This window comes from Lagopus leucura, unplaced genomic scaffold, assembly GCF_019238085.1.
Source record: "Lagopus leucura isolate 7727_CA_CO unplaced genomic scaffold, USGS_WTPT01 Super-Scaffold_100017, whole genome shotgun sequence".
NCBI classification, from domain to species: domain Eukaryota; kingdom Metazoa; phylum Chordata; class Aves; order Galliformes; family Phasianidae; genus Lagopus; species Lagopus leucura.
The window spans coordinates 4,764,907-4,791,383 of NW_024962271.1; the positions used below are offsets into that span (position 1 = coordinate 4,764,907).

At 35.6% G+C, this 26,477-nt stretch overlaps 1 protein-coding gene across 2 annotated transcripts in view; it reads right to left on the reverse strand.

Moving 5' to 3' along the window:
• Positions 1-26,133, reverse strand: part of CDH8 (cadherin 8) — a 123,763-nt gene extending 97,630 nt beyond the window's left edge. Inside the window, exon 1 of one of the 2 annotated variants that reach the window (XM_042877037.1) lies at positions 25,871-26,133. In XM_042877037.1, coding sequence (XP_042732971.1) covers positions 25,871-26,122 — 252 coding nt within the window. In that variant the 5' untranslated portion in view covers positions 26,123-26,133. The remainder of the gene's footprint in view (positions 1-25,870) is intronic. The other variant, XM_042877038.1, reaches the window with a different exon arrangement.
• Positions 26,134-26,477: the final 344 nt, after the last annotated feature.

Sequence of the window (26,477 nt, forward strand, 5' to 3'; positions counted from 1 at the left end):
AAGTTTGAAACCACGTGAAATATCTCATTGCAGACCACAATTGGTTTCTTAGTTTGTATACTCATATCAGGTATGCTATAGTCCCGTCTCAGCTGTGCCAGTTTCACTAATAGGTAACTTTTCTCAAAAAGAGACAGAAGCTCGCAGGAAGGGAATGCTAGAAGCCATAATCTTCTCTAATGTGGTGCCTATCTGCTTTGGATTGTACAGCATCATGTCAGCAATGAGGCAAAACAGGAAAACCTCAAACGCTCTGCATTTTCCTTTTTCATTATGTGCTCTGAGGAAGTATGACGTTGTGGTAGAACAGGCCAAACACTGCTTTCAAGAAAAAAAAAATTAATCTGAATATAACCCCATTCTTTTAACCAGCACAAAAATCAAGGAATCTCAACCTGACAGAGAGAACAGAAATAAAGAGAACAGCACTTCCAGGGGGATGCAATTCTTACATTTCCTATAATAGAACAGGAACTCATAGGAAAAGCAGAGTCCTTGAGAGAGCTATAAGCTCTGCTTTTGGTTCATATATTATTGATGTGCAGGTTTAAGAATCAGTTTCAAAAGTTGGAAGAAATCCAGAATGATTGAAAAATTCTTATGTTTGTCAATTGTTGTGAATACACAGATCCTGAGCAGTCCCTTACAGACGAGCTGCATTTGCAGAGACTTCAGTATGCATAAGTATTGCTAGAAATCAGCATTTAAATATTAGTTACACTTCTTTTTAGTTGTGAACACCATGAATTTCATAAAACTAACCTGTTATTTCAAGTCTTTGTGCTTCTTAAAATTAACCTGTTACTTTCAGTCTTTGTACTCTTTTTGCTAGTGTGGTCAACCCCTACTAAATCCAATGCTAACAGTTTAGGTGATTACTGTATTAATTTTAACCATCTCTACACCTGAACAGAATATGCAAAGCAATGAAAGATAGTGGAGAAGTTGTATATATACGGAAGAACTTTAATATAAGAGTTAAATAATTAAAAATCTGACCAATGAAGTTATGCAGATTAGGTGGTCGATGATAAAAAAGAAAATGTGAAAAATTTGCAAGAACTGTCATCTAACGCATGCTATGCTGTTACAAGAAAAAAACCCTCATATTTCAACTTTCTTCTATCTGTTGGATACAGTCCCAGAAGGACATAGGTAGAGAAAGATAATAACCAAACCAGTTTGGAGGGCACAAAATGAAACAAAATATGACATAGAAATTAATCTACAATAGATGTAAATGTGAAAGCAGAAAGGAAACAGAAGTATGCAAATGCCCAGTGTAAGGTTCATACAAACCACATACCGGAAAGTTATATGACAGTTAGCAATTTGAATTTTACCATAGAGAATGAAACTGAACTTCCAGATGTCGTTTTACTGATTACAAGATGGGTGGTTTTTTTTTCATTCAGAAGCCAGGAAAAAACCTACAACATTGAGGAACATCTCTATGTGCTTGTGATAATATTAGCTTTATTCATTCTTTATTCGCTTGCTGAATATTTTTCCTTTCTTTTTCCTGTTCTTACCTACATATAAAGGAGGGGCTGGGTGAAAAGGCAGAATAAATGAGATTTGACAGTAACTGAATTTTTAAGCCTGTGTGGAGAAACACTAGAGAATCAGTCCCTCACCACCAAAAGGATAGGAGATTGCTTGATGCAAAGAAGCTCATGCAAGAAATCTGAATGAGGACATTAGCATACACTCCTAAAAGGTGGGCTACAAGATGTTTGCAAAGATAACACAGATTTCAACATTTTCACTGGTTGAAGATGAGAGCTGATGAATGGATACAGAATATGAGACCAACAGAAAGCCTAAAAGAGTGTATTTTTTGCTGCTGTTGTTTCTTGGTTTTGTTTTGTTTCCGTAAGTGCTGTCTGATTTGGATCTCACAGCACCCAATAGCAAGTGTGCCTTTTGATAAGAATACTTCCAAACCTCATTTATTCTGCCTGGAATTCATTTCTTCTCACTGAAATGCTGAGTTCCTTTCTCCTCACTTCTCATCGCCAATGCTCTCTTCTGGCCTGATTCTCTTCTAGAGAATGTTAGACCAAGCAAAGAATCATCATCAAACTGGCCATGTCTTTCAGCCCAGGAGGCAACGCTGGAAACGGTCATGCATCCAGCAATTCACTTGGAGCTTTTGCACATAACAATGATGGCCTTTCTTTTGTCTTCCTCAGTCAACGTAATGCTATTGGCATTTTAGTATTGATGCATGGAGATACATAAGTTACTTCACCACCTCAGGATATTACCATATTAATTAAATTGGCATTGCCACACCCTTGTTAAGCAGAACTTAGTTTTAATTCTCTGCTTGTGGTGGAACACAGTCAGAGGAATGAAGGGTTCCAATATACAAAGCAAACCAAATATTTGAAAGTCCTCAGGACAAGTGCTCAAGATCACTGAGGCCCGGCCAAAATTCTGCCTGTATTTTTTGGACAAGAGTTGAGATTCAGTGAAACTCAGCCACTGCACCTGCAGATTACTGCAAAGTTCATTTAGGAAACAAATACAGGATGAGGAAAAGAATAGTGATGCATTTTTTCCTGAATCTTTCCTGACCCAAATGCCTCTTAAGTTATTCTACATTCAACATTCATACCTGCACAGGCATTAATTTCATTTTTAAAAACAATTTACATTTTAATATGCTAAAATTATGTGAAGCAAATGTTGCCTTTTGAATTCATTCTACTCTGTACCATATTTAGAATTTTGTTTGGATATAACAAATATGTTATACCAATCCCAAAACATTTTTTGATATTCTAAAAGTTCATATTGACACAGAACTAACTTTTCTCCCCAGCTTTTCAAAATTGAGCACAAATTGTTACTTACCTTAGAAGAAATAGTCACGTTCTAGGAGAATTTCTTATTCACTTTAAAAGCAAAATCAGCAAAATCATTCCTGCTGCCTACACAAACTCTACAGTTTAATCATTTCTTCCAACAGATATAAAGCAATTTAATTCATTTTATTTAGCATAATTGAATTATTTTTCTTATTACTATCAGCTTCATTTGGCTTTTTCAGTGTTCAGTGCTATGACTCATTCTGTAGATACCAGGAGAACTTTATGTCATGCCTTTACTTAAAAAGCAACACAAACACAATTAAAGCATATTTACAGTGATTATATTTCAGCATACAGATCACCATATATTTTGCTCTTAGGTATACATTCCTTATTGTTCACATAATTACTATGAAGAAATAATGCAAATGAGCCTGCTGGAGACAATTATTGGACTTTCATTTTAACTTTATATCGTTATAAACAAGAATTGACATTCCACCCAGGGGTGGACAGCAAGCAACTATTTTATCGAATGCTTGAAACACTTGAAATTAACAAAATCTAAGCAACTGTTGTAATCGTTCATCTAGTACACACTGATATCTCTAAAATCAGAACTTAGGTTGTGCTTTAGAATTTTACACAGATCAAGATAACTCTGATTAGTATATCTTAACCAACTGAATTAAGTATCTTGCTTCTGTGATAAAGGACATCACATCTATAACTTGACAGCTGTCTGTACAATTTGAATAAGTAATCAGAGCAGGATGAATTAAGGCTGGAGTAAAATCCACATTTATAATACCTGCGGAGAGTACTAATCAACTTGTGTAGGTTTTAGAAAGACCTTTAATTTAAGTATCCTTTTGTAGTATACAAGTAAAGTCACTGAACTTTATCAGCGGTTGATAAACATCCCTATACTACGTTCTTCTGCATTAGTTGCCTCTCATTCCCAAGGTCAGATTTCCCCTCTGTACCAATATCAGAGGCCATCCTAGACCAATGATCTCTTGGACACGAGCACCACTGGCTCCATCAGAGTGATCTGTGAGGCAGTACAGGCACTTCCTTCAGCTGGATCTTTTTCTTCCACTCTAATTCAGTGAAGGCTGAGAAACCATTTGCAATTTTCTTCAGGAATGGAGAAATATTATTTTCAAAACACACTCTCGTCTTACATGGCACACTTATAAGGAAAGCCAAATTTTGGTAAATATCGAGTACTATAAGAGAGCACAGAAAAGCTAACCTGAGCCAAATGGTGCTTGCCTGAAAGCTGATGGACTGAGTTTTGGAAAGCAAAAATACAGGCTCAGACATGATATCTTCTTAGTTCTTCAAAGGTCCCTTCCTAAACTTTTTTTCCAGCTTACCTCGCACAGATTCTAGCTTGGCCCAAGTATTTTGGAATATACATTCAGGTGTACAAATACAATCGTGTGCACAGCACATCTTGTAAGTAGTTTGGAAACATTTTGCAAGCAAATGTATTGAGCTGAGTTTGCTCTTGCTATTGAAAGTCTCCAGTTCTAATTTTTCAGGCTGTTTTGAAATGACAAGTTTGTGAAGCAGACTATATTTTTGCCCTTTCAATAGTGCAACCAAAAAAAGGGTATCAGCTCAACTCTGAATATGAAATTACTTCTAGCTGACTTGCAAACTATCAAAAACAGAGATAAAACAACAACAACAAAAGATTAAAAGTTTAAAAAATAAAATAAAAAAAAAGGCTCACCATTTCAAATATAGAGAACACAGAATATCTCATTTATGGTATGTGTGGTAAATTTTTGTCCATGCCTATGCTGAACAGAAATCCAATTTTATAATTATTCCAACATTCTAAGAATCTTTACAAATGTCTGTGCTGACAGAATTTCTCTCTGATGCTAGATTTTGATTTTTATTTTGGTAGTTTCTTTATTTTAAGCAGAGGATTAGGGAGGAACATAAAGTATATTTATATCCATGGAATAAAAAAGCATTTTTTTGCAAAACTAAAATTAAACTTGAAGGACTTTGATATGGCAGTTATTTTTGATGCTTCATTGCATTGTAAAAGTGGAAAGGAATTTTTACTTGATTCAAATATAGATTCCTTCAAGTTCTGTAGTATTTGAGTTTGAATTAAGTTAGCATTATCTTTGAAATGCCAAGAAATGCAACCACAATTTAACTGTTCAGCCAAGCAGTGTCTGTGCTTGGTTGAAGCCTTTAAGATCAAAAGCTGAGACTGATAAGATGAAACCAGCCACATCTCCAGTTACTTAGGTTCCATTCAGTCCAATCACACAACATATTTCAGATATTCTTGCACATTTTAAAACAGTATTACTGTGGGGTAGTAAATAGTAAGATTGCAGGAATATTGAGATCTCAGAGCAAAAAAACAAAAAGAAACACCCAGAACAGTGTTTCCTAGTCTCTTGTCCCCTAGAATTGTTGCTACCACAATAAATTCATCATTGTGAAATAAAAATCCCAATTTTGCTGTGTAGAATTTTCCCATAGAACAGGGGAAGTTCTTCCCAATTATCAACGCAAAAGTAATGTGAAGAGAGGAACAATGTCTTTCATACATTACACCACCATTACATTCAATTGCCCACATCATCAGAGGTACATGTTGGTGCTTTGACAGTAGAGGCTGAACCTTAAGTTAAATGTTGCTGTCATGAAAAAGGTGGCAGCAGTCTGACAAAATGATGTCTAACAAGGAAGTGGTGGTGAAGCAAAGGTGTCTCACTGAATTTCTCCATGTGGAAAAAATGGCACTCATTGACATTCATCAACACTTGCTGAATTTTTATGGAGACCAAACAGTGGATGTTAGTATGGAATGCAGGCTCTTGTTCATCACTAGTGAAAACGGACAGCTAATGGTGATGGCTTTATTGAAATACACTGTTTTCTAGCTGAGAATTTGCTCTATTAAATAAAGTTATTGTGTTCTTTATATCTGTTGTGATTTCCATGGAAGCAAATACAAGGCATTGTTTTTGGAGCAACCCATGCACATTGGGCTAAGATCAAGAAATGTGGCAGGCTTACACTGCGCATAAGGGAAAAGATAAGCAGTGGCATTACCCTGCATTAAGTTCTCTCTAAGCTAGGAATTGAGATGAAATACAGGATGTGAGCTACTTTAAGTTACAGCATAGTCTGGTATACTTACCTGGAAAAAAAATAGATTGCTGGTCCCCCTGCTCTGCATTTGAAGATGATTGGAATGAAAGACACTGGTCAAACACTTCCTTTTTAATAGTTAAAACTGCCTTGTGCACGATACCACAAAAGAAGTGGAATAGGAAATGCTACATCTATCCCACTTGAGTATTCTCAAATACCAGGACAATCAAGACAGAAATGAATCTACACCATCATGCTTGCCCACAGTGACCAAACCTATTGAGTAAATGTTTTTCAGCAATGTCTGGCATAACTCAGTTCAGCTTCATCTTTCTCTCCCTGTGGATAAAAATGAACATAAACTGTAGATACAACTGGTCCTGCTGTGCCCTTACCAAAGTCAATGCAACTCCACAGTGCCAAAAAGCTATGTGACATCTTTTAATTAAAACAAATAAGCAATGAGATGAAAATGTAAATTACAAAAAAAATATAAAATTTTAAAAATTTTAAAAACTCTAAAAAAAATCTAGTAATTCCATCTTGGTTAGTTTTTCTATGCAGCCACCAAAAGCACACAGGTAATTTAGTTTTTCAAACTGATTTTGCAAATAGATTAGTTGTTAATGTAAAATTGTTAAGCAAATCATTTCAGCAGAAAGCCATTCTGGGATAGTTATGGGAAGAGGTCACATATGCAAAACTAGGCTTTGCCCAATTGATTTCTAATTATAAAATCAGAGGCTCTAGAGCCTGTGGTTAATAGTCCTTCCCTTTAGCCTGAAAAAATAAACTTACAGCATGAGCTCACACACAAACACTCATACATATGAAATGCTTCTCATTGTTTTAGTAAGCAAGTATGTGTCCTGGCACTATTTCGCTCAGAATGAATCATACAATGTCTAACTGAAGGCCAACTATGGAATTAACTCTACAATGCCTCTCACGGCCAGCTGTGATACAGAAAATTGCTCCTTACAATAAAGCTACAATAATGTCCATTCTGGAGGGTGGGGAAACCACGGGCAAATTCTACAAGAGTTAAGAGTTTAAATGCTAATATTGTATAATTATATAATTTTATGTTTTCCCATGTAAAAAGATAGTGGTTAAGAATTTTACATATTTAATTAATTCATCTTTTAGCACCAAGTGCAGACTGTTTGGACATCTGAGTCTCGTCTCATTTCATCTTTGCATGAAATTGAACATTCACGGGGTGAAAGAAAGCCAAATAGTACAATTCTATTTATCAAGTGTGCTCAACATAAGGATGTTTTCTGATAGAGTGCATTCTGCATCTTCATCATAGAATAAAGACAGAATTAGTTATTATATGATGTGCAAGAGCATTTGTGCACAGGTCTACCAATCCATTTCATACAAAAGCTACATTCCGTGCACATGCATTAACTACATATTACGAACTGATGACTTCTTCCGATTTTATAATTCTTAAAACTACTAAAATGGTAATGCACTCACAAGTACTGTATATCTTTTTCTTGGGGAACTTAAATTTTGTCCTGTGTTGCGTGAGAACTCAAGTAATAAATTACTACTTCCCATGACAACAAGAGGGAAATTGAAGTCTATACAGCTTGTCATCTCCATCACTTATATTTAGAAATGAATGCATCTACAGCTTTGGCTGTTAGAATTTGTATCCTGTAATATTTGCTAAGCCTTAGTCTTCATTGTTTTTCATCTTAAAGATGTTAAAAAAATAATCACAAGAAACTGCTTTCAAAACATAATAATATTTTCTTCACAAATCATTACTTTCAATGCTGAGCTGGATTTTCCACTGCATTATTCCACTCACGCATCTAAGAAAGTTAACAGAGCAGAGATGACATTTTTTGTAGAAACTGGTCTTTCTTTGCTGTGCTCCAGCCCTCTTATCACCCACTCAAAGTCACGCAAAAAAATCTGGAAAGCAGTGCCATCGAGTTCAGTTCATTTATCTGAGTATCAGGCTTTTAATCACGTATTACTAGTAGACCAGCTTGCAAGCCAGCAGTCAGATATTGTGGTGGCATCACCCACAGATGTTTCACAGAAAGTGAGACACAGGGAGTTGTCAACACACTGTGAATCAATTTATTCATTCTCACCATCCCTCCAGTCAATTTCATCCTTCAAGGTGCAAATTAGAAATACAGATGTATTTTCTGAAAAGCTTTCCAGATTCAGTTTTTCAAAAGCAAGTTAAGAACCTGTTGGCTCTCATCCAGCATAGTATCTGTTTAACACTGGAGGAATACTTCCCAGGGAGGCACATCCTGAACTTTGATGTGAACATTATGAACATGTATTTATATCAGTATGCCTCTGCAGACCCAAGTCCTAGAACTTACTACCCTAAAGTCAACACCTGACAAATGTCTTCTGACTTCCAGAGACTTCTATAAGTCTAAGAGAATGTCACTGTCCTAGAAATTTGTCAGTACTGAGGAACAGAATTTGGAGGACAGCAATAATTCAAAACTGCTGCAAGGATGAAAAAGAACTTAAGTATTTTTTAAGATAAATAGAGTAGTAAAATATCTTGCACATTTATCCAAGATAAATTCCATCCGCAATTTCATGGAATAAAAGGTCAAAGAAAACCGGAAGATGAGTCAATAAACTTTATAAATAAAGTCATTATAGGTCTGTGATGTGATGAACAGTAACATCTGTTGCATATGCTCTAAGCCCTGAGTGGAACTATCCGCTTTTAATTAGTTGGTATTTCAGTGAGAACTCTTGTACACGAGTCAACAGATAAATAAGACAACAATAAATGTCTACCACGTTTCTCACTATCCTAAAATTGAAATATTTTATTCTAACATTTTAGAATGATATAAATAATGGTGAAAGTTTAGTTTGACTGCAAGAAATTCCTAGAGAAGGTGTGGATGCCCTATCCCTGCAGGCATTCAACACCAGACTGGATGGAGCCCTGGGCAGCCTGATGTGGATGGCAACCCTACCAACTGCAAAGGCATTGGAACCGCATGATCTTTCAAGTCTCTTCCAACCAAAGCCATCCTATGAAAAAAGATGGAATTCGCTTGCAAAATTATGCCTCACCTTGTCCTAACCATATGCAATACAAAGACCAGGTGACTAATCCCAGTACGGTACACTTCTATTCTGGGTTGTTAGCTGAAACATTGGTTTATCTTTAAAATATATTTCAGAAGATAAAAGTAGAAGACTGCGGTTGGAAGAAGCAATGAAAATATTTCATTCATAAAATACTACCCCTTTTTATTTAGCCAAGATCGCCTGGAGCATTTCATTCCAGCTCAGAGATACTGCTAAAATTTTTATTTATATGCATTCTTCCTTTCCAAACTTTCCAAAAATTCAGTCTGAAACAATATTACTCTGGATTCTAGAATATGACTGTAGCTGAGAAGGTATGATTTTCTATCAGCCACAATGGCAGCACTATCTCCTCGTTTTCACATCCTTTATTTTAATATGCAGATAACAATGATCCATACATACATGAATATAAATACCAGAGAATTCATGTTAATCCGGACACATAAAAAATGTATAGAACTGTAGACACACAGAACTCATACACATACATATACAGCTTCAAGTTTATATCTTTAATACTATCAGTGAAAGCTTGACTTGATCTTGCAAATAGCCAGAGGACAGTGACTCCATTGAGGTTAGCATCATCCACATCCAACCACAGAATGAAAATGATGCATGCACATTTTGTCCACAGCACAAGAACAAAGTCTTTTCTAACCAAGGCTCTTTCAAGAGTATGAAGAATACATGCTACAAAGGCTTTAGGCTGCTCTATGAATGACAGCTTCCTTTTGAGCTACAGAGAAACTTGTAATGGACTTTTCTGTCTCTAGGGGAACTTTTAAAGCCTAAGCAGAATTTCAATTATATTTTTCAGCTAGTATGAAATTGTTGCTCTAACACTAACTGCAGATGCTCAGATTAGATTTAAGCCATATTTTTAGAACAAAGAAGTAAAAAAAAAAACACAACAAAAACCAACAGTTTTTCTGTAGCTTTTATCCAAATTTATAGTGCAGTGCATGCAGCTGGTTGACTTGCTGCTAATATGGTACTTTTCAGGGCTTTTAACACACTTAACTGATTGTTTTTTCAAGGCATATGGTTTGAATCAGCTGGGCAGTGCACAGTACAGCTGGCAAACTGGATATCAGAATCTGGCAATAAGCCTTAGAATTATGTGTCACTATGTATCAATTTTTCCTGAATTTTCTGTGACAATTCGTACTGTTTTAGTGTAAATTTGAAGTTACTTCACATTCTACCATAAATGCCATTGCTGCTTCCACTGTTACAAGAAGAGGATGTAGCAGACCCATGCTGTGGAGGAACAATGTTAAGTGCAAAGGCTTTTTTCGTCAGGCAAAAAAAAATCACAAAAGTTTTTATTAAATGATCTCAGTATTTTCAAAATGGGGAAAGGATCATTTTTTTCTGGTACAAAGATTGGGAAACAGTGACAGGTGCTGTTCCAAGAACACATTCATTTCAAATCAAGCAAAAAATTGGAATTTTTTGGCAGTATGTCCCGTTCTCACTATTGCCTCCCATAACTGAAGTTAAATGTTTTCAGCCTCAGCTGTGACATTCAGAAAGGTCTAACAAAAATCTCCAACAGTATCTGAATATAATTTTTGTATTATTTAATAAATGAAGCATCATTTTTAGACTCTCAGCATAATGAACTCTCATTTGCACTGAGAAGATTCATAAATTCACACTGTTAGGAATTGTTTTCATCAGAAATGAGCCAGCCTCCCATGGTGTCCATCCTGCAGTTCAGAACTGGAATATATCCTGGCTGCGTCTGCAAGTCACCAGCGTTCAGTTATTATCACTGAGTTTGCATTACTGCTGCTTGAAAAGCCAATCTAGATACTGATGATGACACTCTCATCTCAGGGTACATACAACCATATATTTCTGAGCATATATTCCCAGTTTTTAAGGGAAGTATCACACTTCTATGCTACATAAGCTCAACATAACGAATTAAGATAAATACTAAGAGAAATAGAGAAGCAGAAAGTTCCCTGCCAGAAACATGCACAGCTATATGAAAAAACCGTATGTGTTATAATGCACAAGCTTTACTGACTCAAATAGCTCTTCAAGAACAATGCACTTTTCTAGTAAAATAAATAAAATAGCACATAGCCTATTTTCACCACAAATATGAATCTCCTGAATTTAAAAAGAATCTAGTTTTCAGAAATTCCTATCTCCAACAGTAAAAATCTCATTAATTCGTGAGATTCATTAACATCTGAAATAGCATCGATTAGATGGACAACTTTTAAAAATACATTTCAGTAAGTAACAAAAGTTTTGGAGTCTTCCTTTTTTGAGATTTTTATAATTCCTTCTTCCCATTGCCTAACCAGTACGAATGAGAATACTGTAATAGAAGAGGTCAACACAAACACTGTACTAGAACCAACTGAAAGCAAGTGGTAAAAAGAAGAATTTTTATCTGTTTACTTATTCAAGTCTCTCAAACTTCAGATTCCTTATCAGCATAAAGGAATACAAAACGAGTGAAAAGTAAGTCTGATGAAAAAAGTTTGTGTATTCTTATAGCAGAAGTACAGCTGTTAAGTTCATGAACCTTTTGAAGATGATCCAGTGAATAATGAATACAATGTGCAGAAAGACGCTTCCATATGATGAAAAAAAAAAAAAAAATCCTACCATAATAGAAATGTCAAATATATTGAACTGAAGTTTGTGGAAGTTCATTTCAGCAAGAGTGAAGCACGATAAAATTGGAAGAGATATATAGAACCATTTCTCTATCAGCAAATGATACAGTGTGCCTGTACAAGTTTGTGGAGAAGCTCTTGAGAGAGGTGGTATGGCATATGTTCTGGCAAGTGTATGCCACACCTCCAACTCTACTGCTGTGGCATTTAGAGGTGCACTCTAAGGCTGCTTTTTCTTTATTCTTAAACTGTATTTTTAAAAATGAATGCATCATCAAGCCCTATGGCTTGACAAATTGTACCAATATGCACTCCCTTACCTGAAAGGCCTGATTTACAGGCACAATCTGAAGTACATATAAGCTTAGCAAGAGCAACTGAAACACTGAATAACATTAAAAGCAACTACATGCAAAATGGAATGAAGTATGGTTTAGGGAACAAGGAGAGGAAAATAGGGAATGTCAGAGGTCACATAACCTACAAAGAAGTGCCAGAAGAGGATTAGAAAATTTTATTTCTTAAGAGGCTCACAGGTCAATTACCTACAGGATCATTTCAGGTCCAGCATCAACACAGAAGTTAGCGATGACTTCTTAGATTGCCAAAGAGGCTTAGCAATCTATCCACAGCTTTAGGCAACTGTATCTAAACTGTATCTGTAGCCTTGAAACAACTAAGTGCCTTTTCTCAGGTCTGTATAAAAGCTGACAATCCTCCGTTTTCACGGGTTTCAGCCTTCCACATCACTTAGGATATAAAAATAGACACCCTCTCACAGAAGCCCAGCTGACAGGATCCTGCAGCCGACTTGCAGAGAGCACGGGAAACATACTGCCAATTTCCTCATCCCACATTTTACTCGCACTATTAGGCAGGTATTTCAAAATGTTCTGCTCCTAAGATCAGAACAGCAAAGCACATTTTTTACCCTTTTAAATTCCCTTCCTCACAGTTACACCATTTCTCCTTTTGCTTGATTTTTACTATGTTCACCGATGCTGAATTTTTTATGAAAGGGGAAGAACTTTAAAGATGACCCACATCAACCTATCAAGACTCCCCAAAGTACGGCCTCCTCTCTTTTGGAAGAAGAGTACCAGCCTGAGCTAAGAGCCTACTGCAATCAAGGCCCTATCCTGGCTCTGTGCCAGGGGTACTTTCTGCTTGGGCTGAAGTTCCAGGCATAGCCAGGTGGTTTGATCTATCATTGGATACATACATATCCAACAAATTATCAGAACTATTAGTCAAGTTAGCTCATCTCCACTGGTTTTTACTGAAGTTAAAATCATAACTTTTGTATTGAGGTTAGTAGGTTTTTCTGTTTGGTTGGTTGTTTTTGTTTTTGTTTTTGTTTTTGTTTTCTCTCACCATATTTACACCAGATTTAAAAAGAAAATTGCTGAATATTCCATGGCCAAGAATATTCCTTTAATTAAGATCTTAATGACCAACATCTGCATTTAAAGTTGCAACTAGCATCAAGCCAAACTTTTAAACTAGAACAGAAAGATAAGAAGTTTCACTGTGAAGGACCTAGCAGCTCTAAAACACACACTGTAAAAATGGCAGCTGCTTTGCTGGATTAGACACCACCAGAGCCATAAATAAATTGTTTACAGCTAAAAAGTTGTGTCGTCTTTTCCTGGGTTTTGTAATTAGAAAGGTCCTTTGTACTGAAATGAGTGAGAATAGAAATGAAAATGTTCAACTCCACAACAAAAATAGTCTGAAAGCTTTGGTTGTAGGTCTACTACATACTGGCCTTGAAACTGTCCCATTAATAGATCTCTTTCCCTGAAACCATTCCTTAGCTTTGTATCTACACGGCTTTCACTTCCTCTCACTTCAGTGTGATTTATGCCAGAAGATACACAACATATTAACTGTTCTACAATGTGCTGCAGTAAAGATGATTCTAAAGAAATCCCATTTCTTTCCTTTTTTTTGTTCCCTAAACAATTATCTTGTTCTTGCTAATAAGACAAAAATCTGTATAGAGATGTGGTTTTGAGCTCTACGTAGGAATAAAACAACAACAAAGAATTATTAAAAAAGGGAGTAAAACTCCTGCTATGACCAGTGCTGACTATGCCAGACAGATCTATACACACACACACATGCATACACTCAGCCTAATATATATATTCCCTTGCAGTTCTGTATTAATCAAATAGAATACCCTGTAGAAGAAATACAGTACTAAGTAGCTCAATACAGCACTTCTGTTCAAGTTGCCTTGTACAAGCTTATTTGAGTTCTAATTGAGAGCTGAAATTCTCTCTTTTAATGCTTAGGCCCGTTTGAAGGTTACCTTTTAGTCCCATGGAGATAAAGGAAAATGTGCCAACATTTGAGAGATTTGATTACCTGTATAAAATTATGCTTGCTCATTTTTCCTAGGCAAGATACTCCTGGGTAAAGTTGTATTAAAGAGAGAATAGAAAGTGTCCATACAAAGAAAATATTTTCCAATTATGCTTCTCAAGATGCAGAAAACATTACTTGTGACAGAGGATTATGAATGAGATAATTATAAAAACCTAATGTACCTAAATCTACAATAAACGAAAGAAAAAAAGAACCAAAAAACATTAATAAGTGGTTATTGACTGCTTTTCCTGCACTTCATAATAAATGACAGTACCAAGGACAAATCTTTCTACAATCATAGTGTGACACATTATACACAAGAATACCTCTCCTACTTACATTAATTGCTACACATGAAACTGTATCAGGTTTTATTTGACAACCAAAAAACCTTATGCCTTTCGAAACAAGCTTGATCAGAAATTTTCATATTAAGAGACAATTGAAAATAGTGATTTAGAAATATGAAGAATAAATGTTTCCCCATTAAAAAAAAATTTGACTCGTTTCTAATGAGCAATATGCACTTCTGAAAGAATTCTGTCTAATGTTAGAAAGGTAAGGTATATAATGATATAAATTGTAATTTCTTGAAATTATTTCATTAAACTATGTCTCCTAACCACTTTCCAATTCTACTAAGAAGTAATTATTATTACTGAGAAGCACTAGCAAGGAATATCTGAGCTCCTACATGCAGTATTTCATCACAGGTGTCATCAACTGGGAAGATTTTTAAAAGGATTTCAAGCAGTGGCAGCTCTTTTCCTGATGCACAGCAGAATGTGGTACACCATGCAAAATTACCTTTGGTGCACTACTTTTGCAATTTCAGCTCCCAGTACTGCTGTATCAAGTGTGAAGGCACAGTCACAACAGAAAAGGTTAGCAGTATTTCTAAAAGAATTACAAAGGGTATGGAAATTGCGGGGATCAGAGTATGTGGGCAGGAAGCTGAACGCTATTGCTTTCTTATGCTTATCCTTTAGGGAAGAGCAACAGTTTCAGTAACACAGAGCATTCTCTGTACCGATTATTATTACTGGCCCTTTTTAGCAGGAAATCTTTTAATACTGCCTTTGCTATACATACCAACCTGCACATATGTACACCAGTTTTCATCTCGGTCTAATTGTTCTGTTTTCCCCCCCTCCCCGCCAACTCCCAGCCTCCACCAGATGCTGCACAAACTGGATAAAAGGTTTTGCAATAAGTGCATTAAGACAGATGTACTGCCTAGTGACTTTCCTATCCAAATCTGGAATGAATTTGGTCTATTAGATCTGAAAGAACACAATGTATCTGTAAGGTTGGATTTTCCCTCACCCCTCCCAAGATAATTTTTTTATCAGTTAAAATTGGTACGGTAAAGCATACAGCTTCACAAAGCAGAAATTCAAGCCCTATAACATAATGTATCACATATGGCATAAGAAAATGTATAAAAAGGACAAGATACAAGATAAAGTAAGCAGCTGAGAAAAGAATAAATTAAGGTTTAACTACTGCTGGTCTTTTGGTCTTCCTGAGAATTCTCAAACAATCCTGACAGATTTCTTTTGATGGTGTCTCATGGGGACAATGAAAGATGCCAGTTCCCTTAGACTGCACCAAGGTTATAGCAGTGGGAAGGTTATGAAGGGAATAGACTCTGGAGGTCGGTTACTTTGTCCCACAGGAGTCTCAACTCTCCTGTGTTCCAGCGATCCTCAGAGCCCTGCATACAGCACGGACTACCAGAGAAACTGGGATTTATATTCTTACAGACTTCCAACCTGCCTCAACCAAAGGGACATCAGAGGTTTTCTCTCTCAGAGACACCACTTTGAGTCTTACAAAAAAGTGAAGCCACACTGGCTTGCTTCAGGCTTGAGAAAGCATCTCTAATGATTCCCAATCTTTCTGCATTTTGCAGAATTTACAAACATGCTTCTAAGTGTTCACGTGACTTGTCTGTTGACATATCTTGTATTATTGACTCAACTGTATTACTATTTTTTCACCTTACAGTATGAAAGTGTAAATCTCAGTAACACATTAAAATGTCTGCAGTGAGCCAACTGCCTCAGAAAAGGCCTCCCGTCCTGCTAGCAGAGCAACATTTTGCTTTGCTTCTGTCAGATTTTGTTCCATGGAGAATTGTTCCTTGCAGTGTTTGTGCATCACTCATTAGATGTAGATTGAAATATTCACCTACAAAAAGTTTCCCTAAAAATCCCAAGATTTATTTATATATATTTTTATACTGCTTGCTTCCTAGCATTCCCTTGCTTATCTGTAATTTGCAATAACAAGCAGGTGGTCTTCTGGAGAGGCAGAATTTAGTTCAATTACTAAATGATTACCTAATGGGATGATCGATGCTGTTGCTTTCTGCACAGAGGAAGAAGCCTAATTCTGCCTAACCCTTCAGAGTTTTAGTCATTTTCTTTCTTTACTTTAAGACAGTGTCAGTGAATTTCACATACAATATACTTAAAAAAAAAAAAAAAAAAAAAAAAGTGAATTTAAACTTAACAGTTTAAATTTTTATCAAATTGCATAGTATACATCTCTCCCAGAATGCCCCACACAGTTGAAAAGTAATTATGTGGTTTCTCAGCCTTCCAAATGATGTACACTCTGTAACACTGCCACTGGCTCGTAGGAGACAGCAACATCTAAGGAAATGGCAGAGGATTGGAAAGCTTTCTCCACAGCAACACCAAGGTACTAAGACCCAATTGCAGACATTCAAAATCACTTCTCTGCCCATAGTTTTCTGTATGTATGTTTTCCTCCTCAGTTGCAATCTGCATATCCTATTCATTGCAGGAACAGCTCTGAGACAGGAATTGGCTCCTACCCAACAAAAAGGAGAAAAATTGTGGCTAAGGTTTTGTAATACAAATGGCAGCATTAACAGCTTTCACATTTACTGACACAGTGCGCCATTCCTCATGTGCAGTAGTTCACTTTATAAAAATACCCCCGCGAGTTCTTTGAGCGCATGTACAATGTTTTCAAAATTCACTCAAGTCCACATTGAGATTCTTTAAAAAATACACAGGGCTTAAATTTCAATTATGTCTGTAAATCTTTTTCTGACAGGTAAATTCCTGGTATATGCGTTAAACCACTTTTGTACTGTCATTCAGTTGTAGGATAAATCAATAAAAAGTAATAGTCTGTGTGTATTTAGCTCAGCACCTGCTGTCAGTTTATCAAATATTCTAGCAATTATGTGGGTGAATTAATAAAGACCCATTAATTAGCAGAAATAACCTAATAATTTGAAATATTGTATTGGCATTAAGTCTTGCTTCCGATGATTTCTCAAGAAGGAAGAAACACAAACATTTTACCTCTTTTCTTGTCTGTGTGACAAGGCAACAATAGGACTTGGAAAGTGTGCCAGTGGTCGCCTTTAAATGCTTTAGACTACATAGTAATTAGAGAACAAGTTGCCTACAAAATAACACTTTAAAAAAAAAAAAAAAAAAAAAAAACAAAAAAAAAAAAAACAGAAAAATAGGAGTGAAAAATTAATAGTAAATATGTTGGTAAATATATTTAGAAAAGTTTTTGTATAAAAATATGGTAGATCTTCATTAAGCTGTTGGAGTTGAGTAATATCACAGCTAGGCATTCTGCATCCTGCTATGGCATACAGGATCATGATGCACGATTACTTTGTAGACAATCCCAAATTAACAAAAAAAATGAGTTTCATTTTCCATTAAATTTAATTTTCTGATTTCTTAAGGTTGAATGTAAAACATGCATAGCTCTAAATGATGTTTGTAGTTTGATGATCTTAGAAAAAAATGTGACAAAACAGCTATGGTTTGTTTGAATGCCCTTCACTTCTTCCCCCAGAAAGCTTCCCTAATCTTGATTCTTCATGCCTAGATGCCTCCCCTCAATTCTACATATAATAAAATCTACCTTTCCTTACTTGGTGACAACACCTCCATTCTATGTAAGTCATTCTCTCCCAGTGAGGGAGAAGAAAATGAGATAAGGTGGTTCGTGGATTTAAACCAGCAGACGACTAGAGCATTCTGAACTGCTAAGAAATATATTTTTGGAGTCTACCTATAACTGAGCTCCTTGCCTGATTGTCTCTGAGTCTTTTATTTCGTACATTCCGTCTCATAGAGGCGATCTAAGAGCAATGCACAGCCCATCAGGATGAAACGCAAACGCTCGGCTTGGCTTCTATTCATCAGGGGCTGGGTGTGTAACAGTTCCTGAGCTCAGAACCTGAAACAAGAAAAGGCATTCCTTATGTTGCTCCTAATGATTCCTCCACTTAATTCAGGAGTGACACAGTCTCCAGGGAGAGCTGCACATACTTTTTCTTAGCTGCTGGCACAAGTGCTGTAAAATAAAGGCTTTGAAAGAAATTATGGATAGGGAATCTTTACACTAATAGAGTTTCCTCAGGAAAAAAAGAAAGCTTTATTTCATACTGCGTCACCACAGGTGTTCCTCAAGGATCACCAAGAGGCTATTCAGATACATAAATATTTGCTGAAGTATCTTCAGGAAAATAGTCTACATCTATTTTCAATGCCAAATGTTCTACACATTACTTTTAAATAATAGCTACCTTTAAACATTGCCTTAAATACTTATTCCAGCAAATTATCTCTGTAATTAAGCTGATTGCTTCACATCCACATTAGGTCACACAGCTCTGGCAGCTCTGAGTTTGTCCAAACAAAATACCTTCAGCTGGAAGTCCTCTGCTGGTTGCTCAGTGTGTGCTATTCCCTCTTATATCTCCTCTCACTTTACTAAAGGAAAACTTTAAAAACAGAGCTTTCGAGAAAAAAAAAAAAAAAAAAAGCAAACTCATTTCTGATATTTTCACACACAAACTGTATTTTCTTGTCATGACTGTGAATGTGTATTTATTACAAACTAAACAGGCAGAGCCGCCCACCACCTAAAAGACCAACCATTCCCACGTAATTCAGCCCATGAGATGCTATGCACTTAGGTTCCAGAGATCTGTCTGGAAGCTTACAGACACTAAATTAATTAGTCCCAAAATATTTCTCACCTTAATGTAAAATTCCTTTGGGGGTTTTCATTATATGAAGCCTTGAAAAATTTACTATTATCACTATCTGATAATAATAAATACATCCTTACTGATCAAAAATGTGTCCAGTCACTTTGGGGAAGTCATTCCTATTTGATAGCTTTTCAGTGACTCATAGGAAATTTGTTTGCCCAGTTGAGAAAGGACAAACTTTTATCAAAGAAACACCATCACAATTGGCACTAATTGGCAGTTAAATTGACAACTGGAACGGAAGCACCCTGACAGCACCAGGGGAGGGCCCTATAGGTAGAAATTGAAAACAATTTACAAAACCAATGTTGGAAAGACCAAACAATTATAGGGCATCTGCAGAATATCAAATGGAACGCTCTGCTTAATTTTTCATGCTGAAACTTCTGCATTTTCTTTGAGAGCTTGGAAAATATTTCAATTCATAGAGAGAAAGATAAGATGTTTAGATCAATATATTGAGCAAAACTTAACAAGATTCTAATTCTTCACAAACAAAAACAATTCTCAATAATTTTTTTTCTTTTTTTTTTTTTTTTTCCTCAGAAGATGCCTTTGTGACATCAGAACAATATGACAAGGAAAGTGATGATAATGCTGAAGTAACATCAGGAGACCCAAATTATATACATTATATATATCGTTCTTATCTTCATTGTTTAAAATAAAAACAAAACCGAAACAACTCTTTAAAGTTATCCTATAATTATTGTTTAAAATTCAAGGTGCAAATCACATCACAGAGATGTTCTCACTTTATTAGAGAAAAATACAGATGGCTCAGAAGGTGCCTGGTGTTTCATAGGTGAACACTACTGTGCAGGATTCATAAGCGACCTGATATTCATAAAAAACTTCAAACACTCCTTAACTGCTTTTCACATACAGATATTTGCCACTTTCGTACATTACTGCTCTACCAGCAAAAAGCAGAAACACAGGAGCCACCTGATGAAATGCCTCTTTGAAATTATTACCAGTCCAGTTATGTTAGCAAGTGTTCTAAGTTGTAATTCCACTTAAATTGCGCTTATAAGTCCCAAGATTGGAGATGCGGGGAGCATGAAAGTGTTCAGCCTTAGCCAGTGGTACTCCCTGAAACATACTGAAATGAGATTCAAACTATTTGTCCTTGTTTAAATTTATTACTTTTTAATAACAAAATTCTCAGAGCTTGAAGCTAGTAAAAAAAAAAAACACATGAAACTTGTGCATACTCAGGAATATATATATATATTTAATAAAAAATACTACTTTCACCAAGCTTACCTAAAATGTTGCATACTATATTTATTGGCTTTGTAGCAATATTTAATTACGACGTGCTTTTTTCCAAGCTACTTATACTCCTGCTGACTAAGCTGATTTACAGTATGGAAACAGGAGGGTTCTATGAAGTATATAGTCATCTCTTCTCCTTCAGAAGCACAAAAAAAAAGGCACGCAGAATTAGTATTTTCTATAAGGAATACTGTAGAAAAGTAAGTGATACATTTCGACTTCCGGGAGTCTATGAAACATAAGTAGGCAAATTACTGTATAATTACAGTTGCAAAAGAACAAAAATCTAGAGCTTAGAAAGCAATGTTGACTTTGCAACATTTCAGATATTCAATATTTTATAGCGTATTTTTAAATCATAGCTAGTAAATATACAAGTGTAAATTAGAATAGAATCTTTATGGTGTTCTGATGCTGTGAGTGAGAATATCTAAGGTATTATATTGAGGTACCTAAGTATGAGAACTGACAAAGTCCATTAACTTAGAACCATATAATACCCCATGCAAACTATACTAGAGTTTTATTACACCTATATTTCACAATGATTCCTTCCATTCAGGGAAACAACACATAATTTATACCCTGATGTAATGAGATTCTTAGTTACATACATTTCTATTCTGTATCTTGAATACTACAACATTTTCAGGCAGTCATGATCTCAAACTTTATGCAGGAATCAAAAGGAAAAACATATGAAAGGAATTTGTTTAATTAAAACCTTGAATACTGTGCATATATGTATTGCCTGGACTTCAACAGAACAATTTCAAATTTTTTAACAGTAAAACTTTACCATTTTCTTGTTAAGAGATATAATGTATGTTGGCAATGAAATCAAAGATTGCATAAAACATTTATAATGTAGAACATACAGCTTGAAGCTATTTATAAGTGCTCTCCACATTTCCAGGTTTGATTTTTACAGTAGCACAGCCTGAAGCACTTAACTGTAAAAACATCATCATGCCTCTCTACTGCTCCTCCTACAGGAAAATTACTTCTGTAAAGGCCTGAACCTAAGCCCCATATATCAAGGGAAAAAGCTTCATTGCTCTGAATGGAAAGAGCTGCCTGGCTCCCTGATTCTACAAATCATAAAGACAAAAAGTTTTGCATTTAGCAAAGTGAAAAAACACATATTATTTAAGACGGAAGAAAGGAAGAAAAGCCCCCCCGGCTACAGATTAGAAACAACTAAGTGAAACTCCACTGGGGGTAAGAGCTGATCAGGCCACATTCTTTCTGTGTCTCACTAATTTCTGGTTTGTTTCTACTCCTTTGCAGAGCAATTTCACAAGAGCTAACACAGCTCTGCCACCGACTACATGCTGCAGATGCAACACAGCAGCTCTGCCTGTGACAGAGGAGCTGGCCTCATCTGATCAGGTCATTTTATGAATCTCTCACAAAAGGAAGCATGCAAAATATGCCAAATGTTACCCTGAGACTGGAAATAGGTAAATGAAAAGGTCTCAGGAAGGTTCTAGGAGGAACTGGGAAGTGCACCAGAAGTGATACCACGGAAACAGCACTGATCTGACTGACAAGCTCTGTTCTTCCACGTCTGAATTTAAGTGCCAATTCATTTAGTGTTGATGATGATTTAGGGATGATTTCTGTCACTTTCATTCCCTTTTATGTACATTGTACTTACAAAGCATAACAGTTAACTCATCCACTAGCCTGAGATTTTTCTTGAAAACATCTATTAAATTGGGTCCAATGCCATTTAAAACATCACAAAAAAAAAAAACCCTCATGTACCATAAAAAGAAAAAAACTAAAATCCTATACCTCAATCCTACTTTCCTAAAGCTTCTTAATGATATTATCTATTTCATTGTGAATTCAGTGGCTGTTTCCAGTGAAAGAACAGCAGCATTTGCTACACCACAGATTTCATAGCACATCTGCCATGGTGCTGTAAATGCATGCAGAGGAGACTGAGAAAATGCAGCAGTGTATATCAAGTAAAAGTTCTTTCTAACTAATCAAGTCCACAGGGACAGCATGCAGTGTCACAAAACATATCACTCTACAGTTGAATGAGGTTGTCAGCCACTGGGAGGCCTGCAAACTGCTGACAGCAATATGCAGTATGTGGAGTCTTCTAAAGTAGATCGAATAGCTTTGGAAAGTTCATATCTGCTTCTACAGAAGAAGCAAAAAAAAGAAAGAGAAGTAAAAAGGATATTTGTAAATCTACCTTTCTATGCTGTAGTGCTGTGAACAAAACCAAACTCATCTGAGTATGTCACAGGAACATGAAAAAGGTTACTTTGTAGGTTTCTCAAAAATGCACGTCTACTTTTTTCATGCATAGATCAAAACAATATGGAATTTATTGCGATACCATCTGTCAAAATGCAATGCAATATTAATTCTGACAAAAAAGGGAAACAAGAAACCTCAGATTCTGAAATCACAGAGGAAGCATGGATTCATATACTTTTTTTTTTTTTAAACAGATGTGAGAACTCAAGTAGAGCTGCATAAGTTTAAGTTTGACCGTACTCAAACTAATGGTGAAAAGTGACATTAAAAACTTATAAGAAGTTCAAGAATAAAAGCAAAAGTTTTTTTCCCATCCTTTACTTGTCACTGTAGGAAACTACCATGCTTTACATGGTACCATGCTTTACATAAATTTACAGAAGAATTCATATAAAATTCTCATATTAGTCTCACCCCAGATTACTGCATTTACTAGAGCAAATACATTGGGAATGCATTTATTAACACGTACTCATGCAGAATAGAAACTAATACGTGACTTTGAAGACACTGGCTGTACTGAAACACTTAAGATTTTGAAGAAGTGTCTTCCCATCTAGAAGCTGCTTCTCCTGGAAAAACCTATCAGCCTTAGGAGAGATGCCACCTCGCTCTCTGTCTTACCAAACTTTCTCTGTTTTCAGAAATTTGGGTATGTGAGCTTTACAACTCATACAACGAAAACATAGAATTTATTTTAAATGGAAGCCTGAATATGTGATCTGCATTATGTTTAGATTTAATTAATTTAAATTTTCAGTTTTAATTTGATGATACTAGTTGTTAATCACATGCTTCTAGTCCCCACCTTTCAGAACACTGACTCAAAAAAACATTACTTAAGTATCAATTTTATCCTTAGCATTTCCCTAGTGCTGAACTCTGAGTGGGCTTTGAAGGCGTATTTGAAAAGATATATCAAGTTATACTTGTGCATACACTATTTCTGGTAGGGTAAAAACATTTATTTCTGTTTTTATTTAACTAGAGCAGCTAATGACCTGCCCATACCAATTATATGTGACTACGAAAACTACTATGTACACGCCATAGGACTGTAGAAGGAGACAAAAATGAGTAACCTAAACCTACATAATGAGATTTGCTTCAAGAACATTTTCTTTGAAGTACTGAACTATCGAGGAACGTATTTATTTGGAGTACTTTGAACATGTGAAAATAACATACAGGCTGCACTGTCTCTGTAATGGCACAGAACCACATCTATACCCAGATGCTGCTTCTTGTGCTCAAGATGATCCAAATATGGACCTCTGCTTTAGCTGGCACTGCCTGTTTAACAGCAAGCTGTTATGTGTAGATACTTTCTGCATTTATCTGGATAGAGTGATAAACTCAGGCAAGATTTACAAAAATATTTTAAGCTATTTTCTGGAGTAAACCATGGATTTCTTCCTGTAAGAGTGAATTTCATTTTTTGCTCTTTTCCATCTAAATCATGCAGTGTTTTAATTACACAGCAGTCTCAACAAATAGATTGTCACAGCATTTCAGACTATCAAATTCTATTCTAACTGCCAGCAGAAGATGGGATAATGTCTTCATTGGTTTGGCTTAGTTTAACCCACCTCTTCTGTTCACTGATGAAGTGAACAACTCAGGACATTATATCCATAAAAACAAACAAACCAAATAAAACAACCAATTTCTCCTCAGCCAAAACTAACAAACAAAACCTTATATTGCAGAAATCTCAAGACATGGATATATTCTGAAAATCAAACTGCTACAAAGTACAAACTTGGGACTTTCTGCAGCCAGTTAAAAGCAACTAAAAATCATTTGTAGATAGATAACAAAACATTGTGAAAATAATATGTTGGAGAAAATAAGAAATAAATTTAACATCTGTAATAAACATAGTGCTGTTCCTCTGAAATTGAGGGACCAACTACAGAAAAACAAATGAAAACAGACATACAACACCTGATCTACATGCAAACTAACATAGCCCTCAAAAGGCACTGAATCTAAAGTTTATTATTCTGTCTGACCCTGCATTTAGATAAGAAGTGGCTACATTAGGAAAAATTCAGGAATACACTTGATATGTAGATTCTTTGACGATTGCTACAGCAACTGATACTCCCTAGGTTATACTACATGCTGTTCATTTTTCCAAAATTATCATGAGATTAATTGACATCCATCATTTCTGTTTGCTAGTTTGTTTTACGCAATTTTAGTGGCTGGGAAACGCAATGACAATATATTTAGTTCTTCAAAAGGAACTGATTTTTTGCAATAAACACACATGGTATTTTTAATTGCTCACTATAGGCCAGATGAATTTAGAAGCATTTTCTAACTGTATTTTCTAACCGTATAATTTTCTAACTGTAATTCTAAGGTAATTCATTCCTCATGAATGCAGATGGAACGTAATCTTGTTTCAGAGAAAGTGCAAATCTGATTCACAGAATAGTGGCAATACACAGTGATACAAACAAGCTAATGCGTGGTAAAAATCAAAAGTTTCAGGCAACACTCAAACAAGAACACAAGGAAAAACATTAACGTTCCTTCTGATCTTTTCATCTTTCTAACTTTGAAACTAGATTATGCAATCTGTGTCAATAATAATAAACAGGCATGTATATCAGGACTTCTCTGTAAACTAGAACCCTACGATTTGCTGTTTATACCACACTTTCGTTTTTATAATTTTGATTCTTTGTTTTGCTGAAATTCTAGCAAAGCTGGAGGTAGCAAATGACCTATAAGTGGAGTAAGCTTTTTGAATGAACAAATAGGAACAAAAAGGAAAGTACTAAAAAGCTATGTTAGAGAAAAGTCTTCAGGTAACAAAGATAGAAAGCGTTGACTACTGATACCAAAGAAAGATGTGCACACATCCATGTATTTCTGTCCTAAAAACAAAATTCATAAAAATGAAATAAAATGTAATTTTGTAGTAAACAGCAAGTTAGTTAACCAGAAAAAAAACATATATTTAAACAGCAGTATATTTAAAGCAGAAATTTATGAGTACTAGAGAAGAATTTTAGAATAATAGACCACTTCAAATTTGAATTTCTTAGCAGAATGAAATGACAGCAGACCTTGGTCACATGCCATACACTTACGTATTCAGAATAAACAAATAAATAAACAAATAAATAAAAAGAATCTTGCCTTACCCGGCCAACTAGTATTGGTTCAGGTCCAGAAAATTCTTCTAATACAAACATTTGATTCCAAACCCAGCCTCTCTTGGAACGGTTCAAAAGTCTTTGCTCTTCAGTTAGCCTTTTTAGTCCTGTACTGGATCCACTTGGTAGTACTTGAGATTGATTCATTGGAGCCATATAAATGGAAGGAAGTACAGTAATCCATAGTATTATTAATGGAGTCCATGTATCCATAAGCATTTCCGTTAGTCTTTCTGGCATTGTACCACAAGCTACGCAAATCACCACAGAAATGAAATTATTATTTTGCTTTCCTCCAGACTGTAGCAATCCAATTCATCATGCAGTACAGAACATTTACTTACAGCTCCTCCATGTGTTTACAGCACAGTCAACGTAAAAGTAGCTTAGATTATAAAAACATGATCCATTGAGTTTTCCAGTCATTAAGGATTCCTGGTGGGGGGAGAAAAAACAAAGGTCAAATCAGTGACTAAGGAGCTTAGGAAAAACGTTTTAAAAAATCTTACTTACTTTAATATCACAAACAAAACTTGCTAGGATTTAAATTTGTAATATGCGTACTAGAGTGCATTAAACAGGTTAAAAAGAAAAT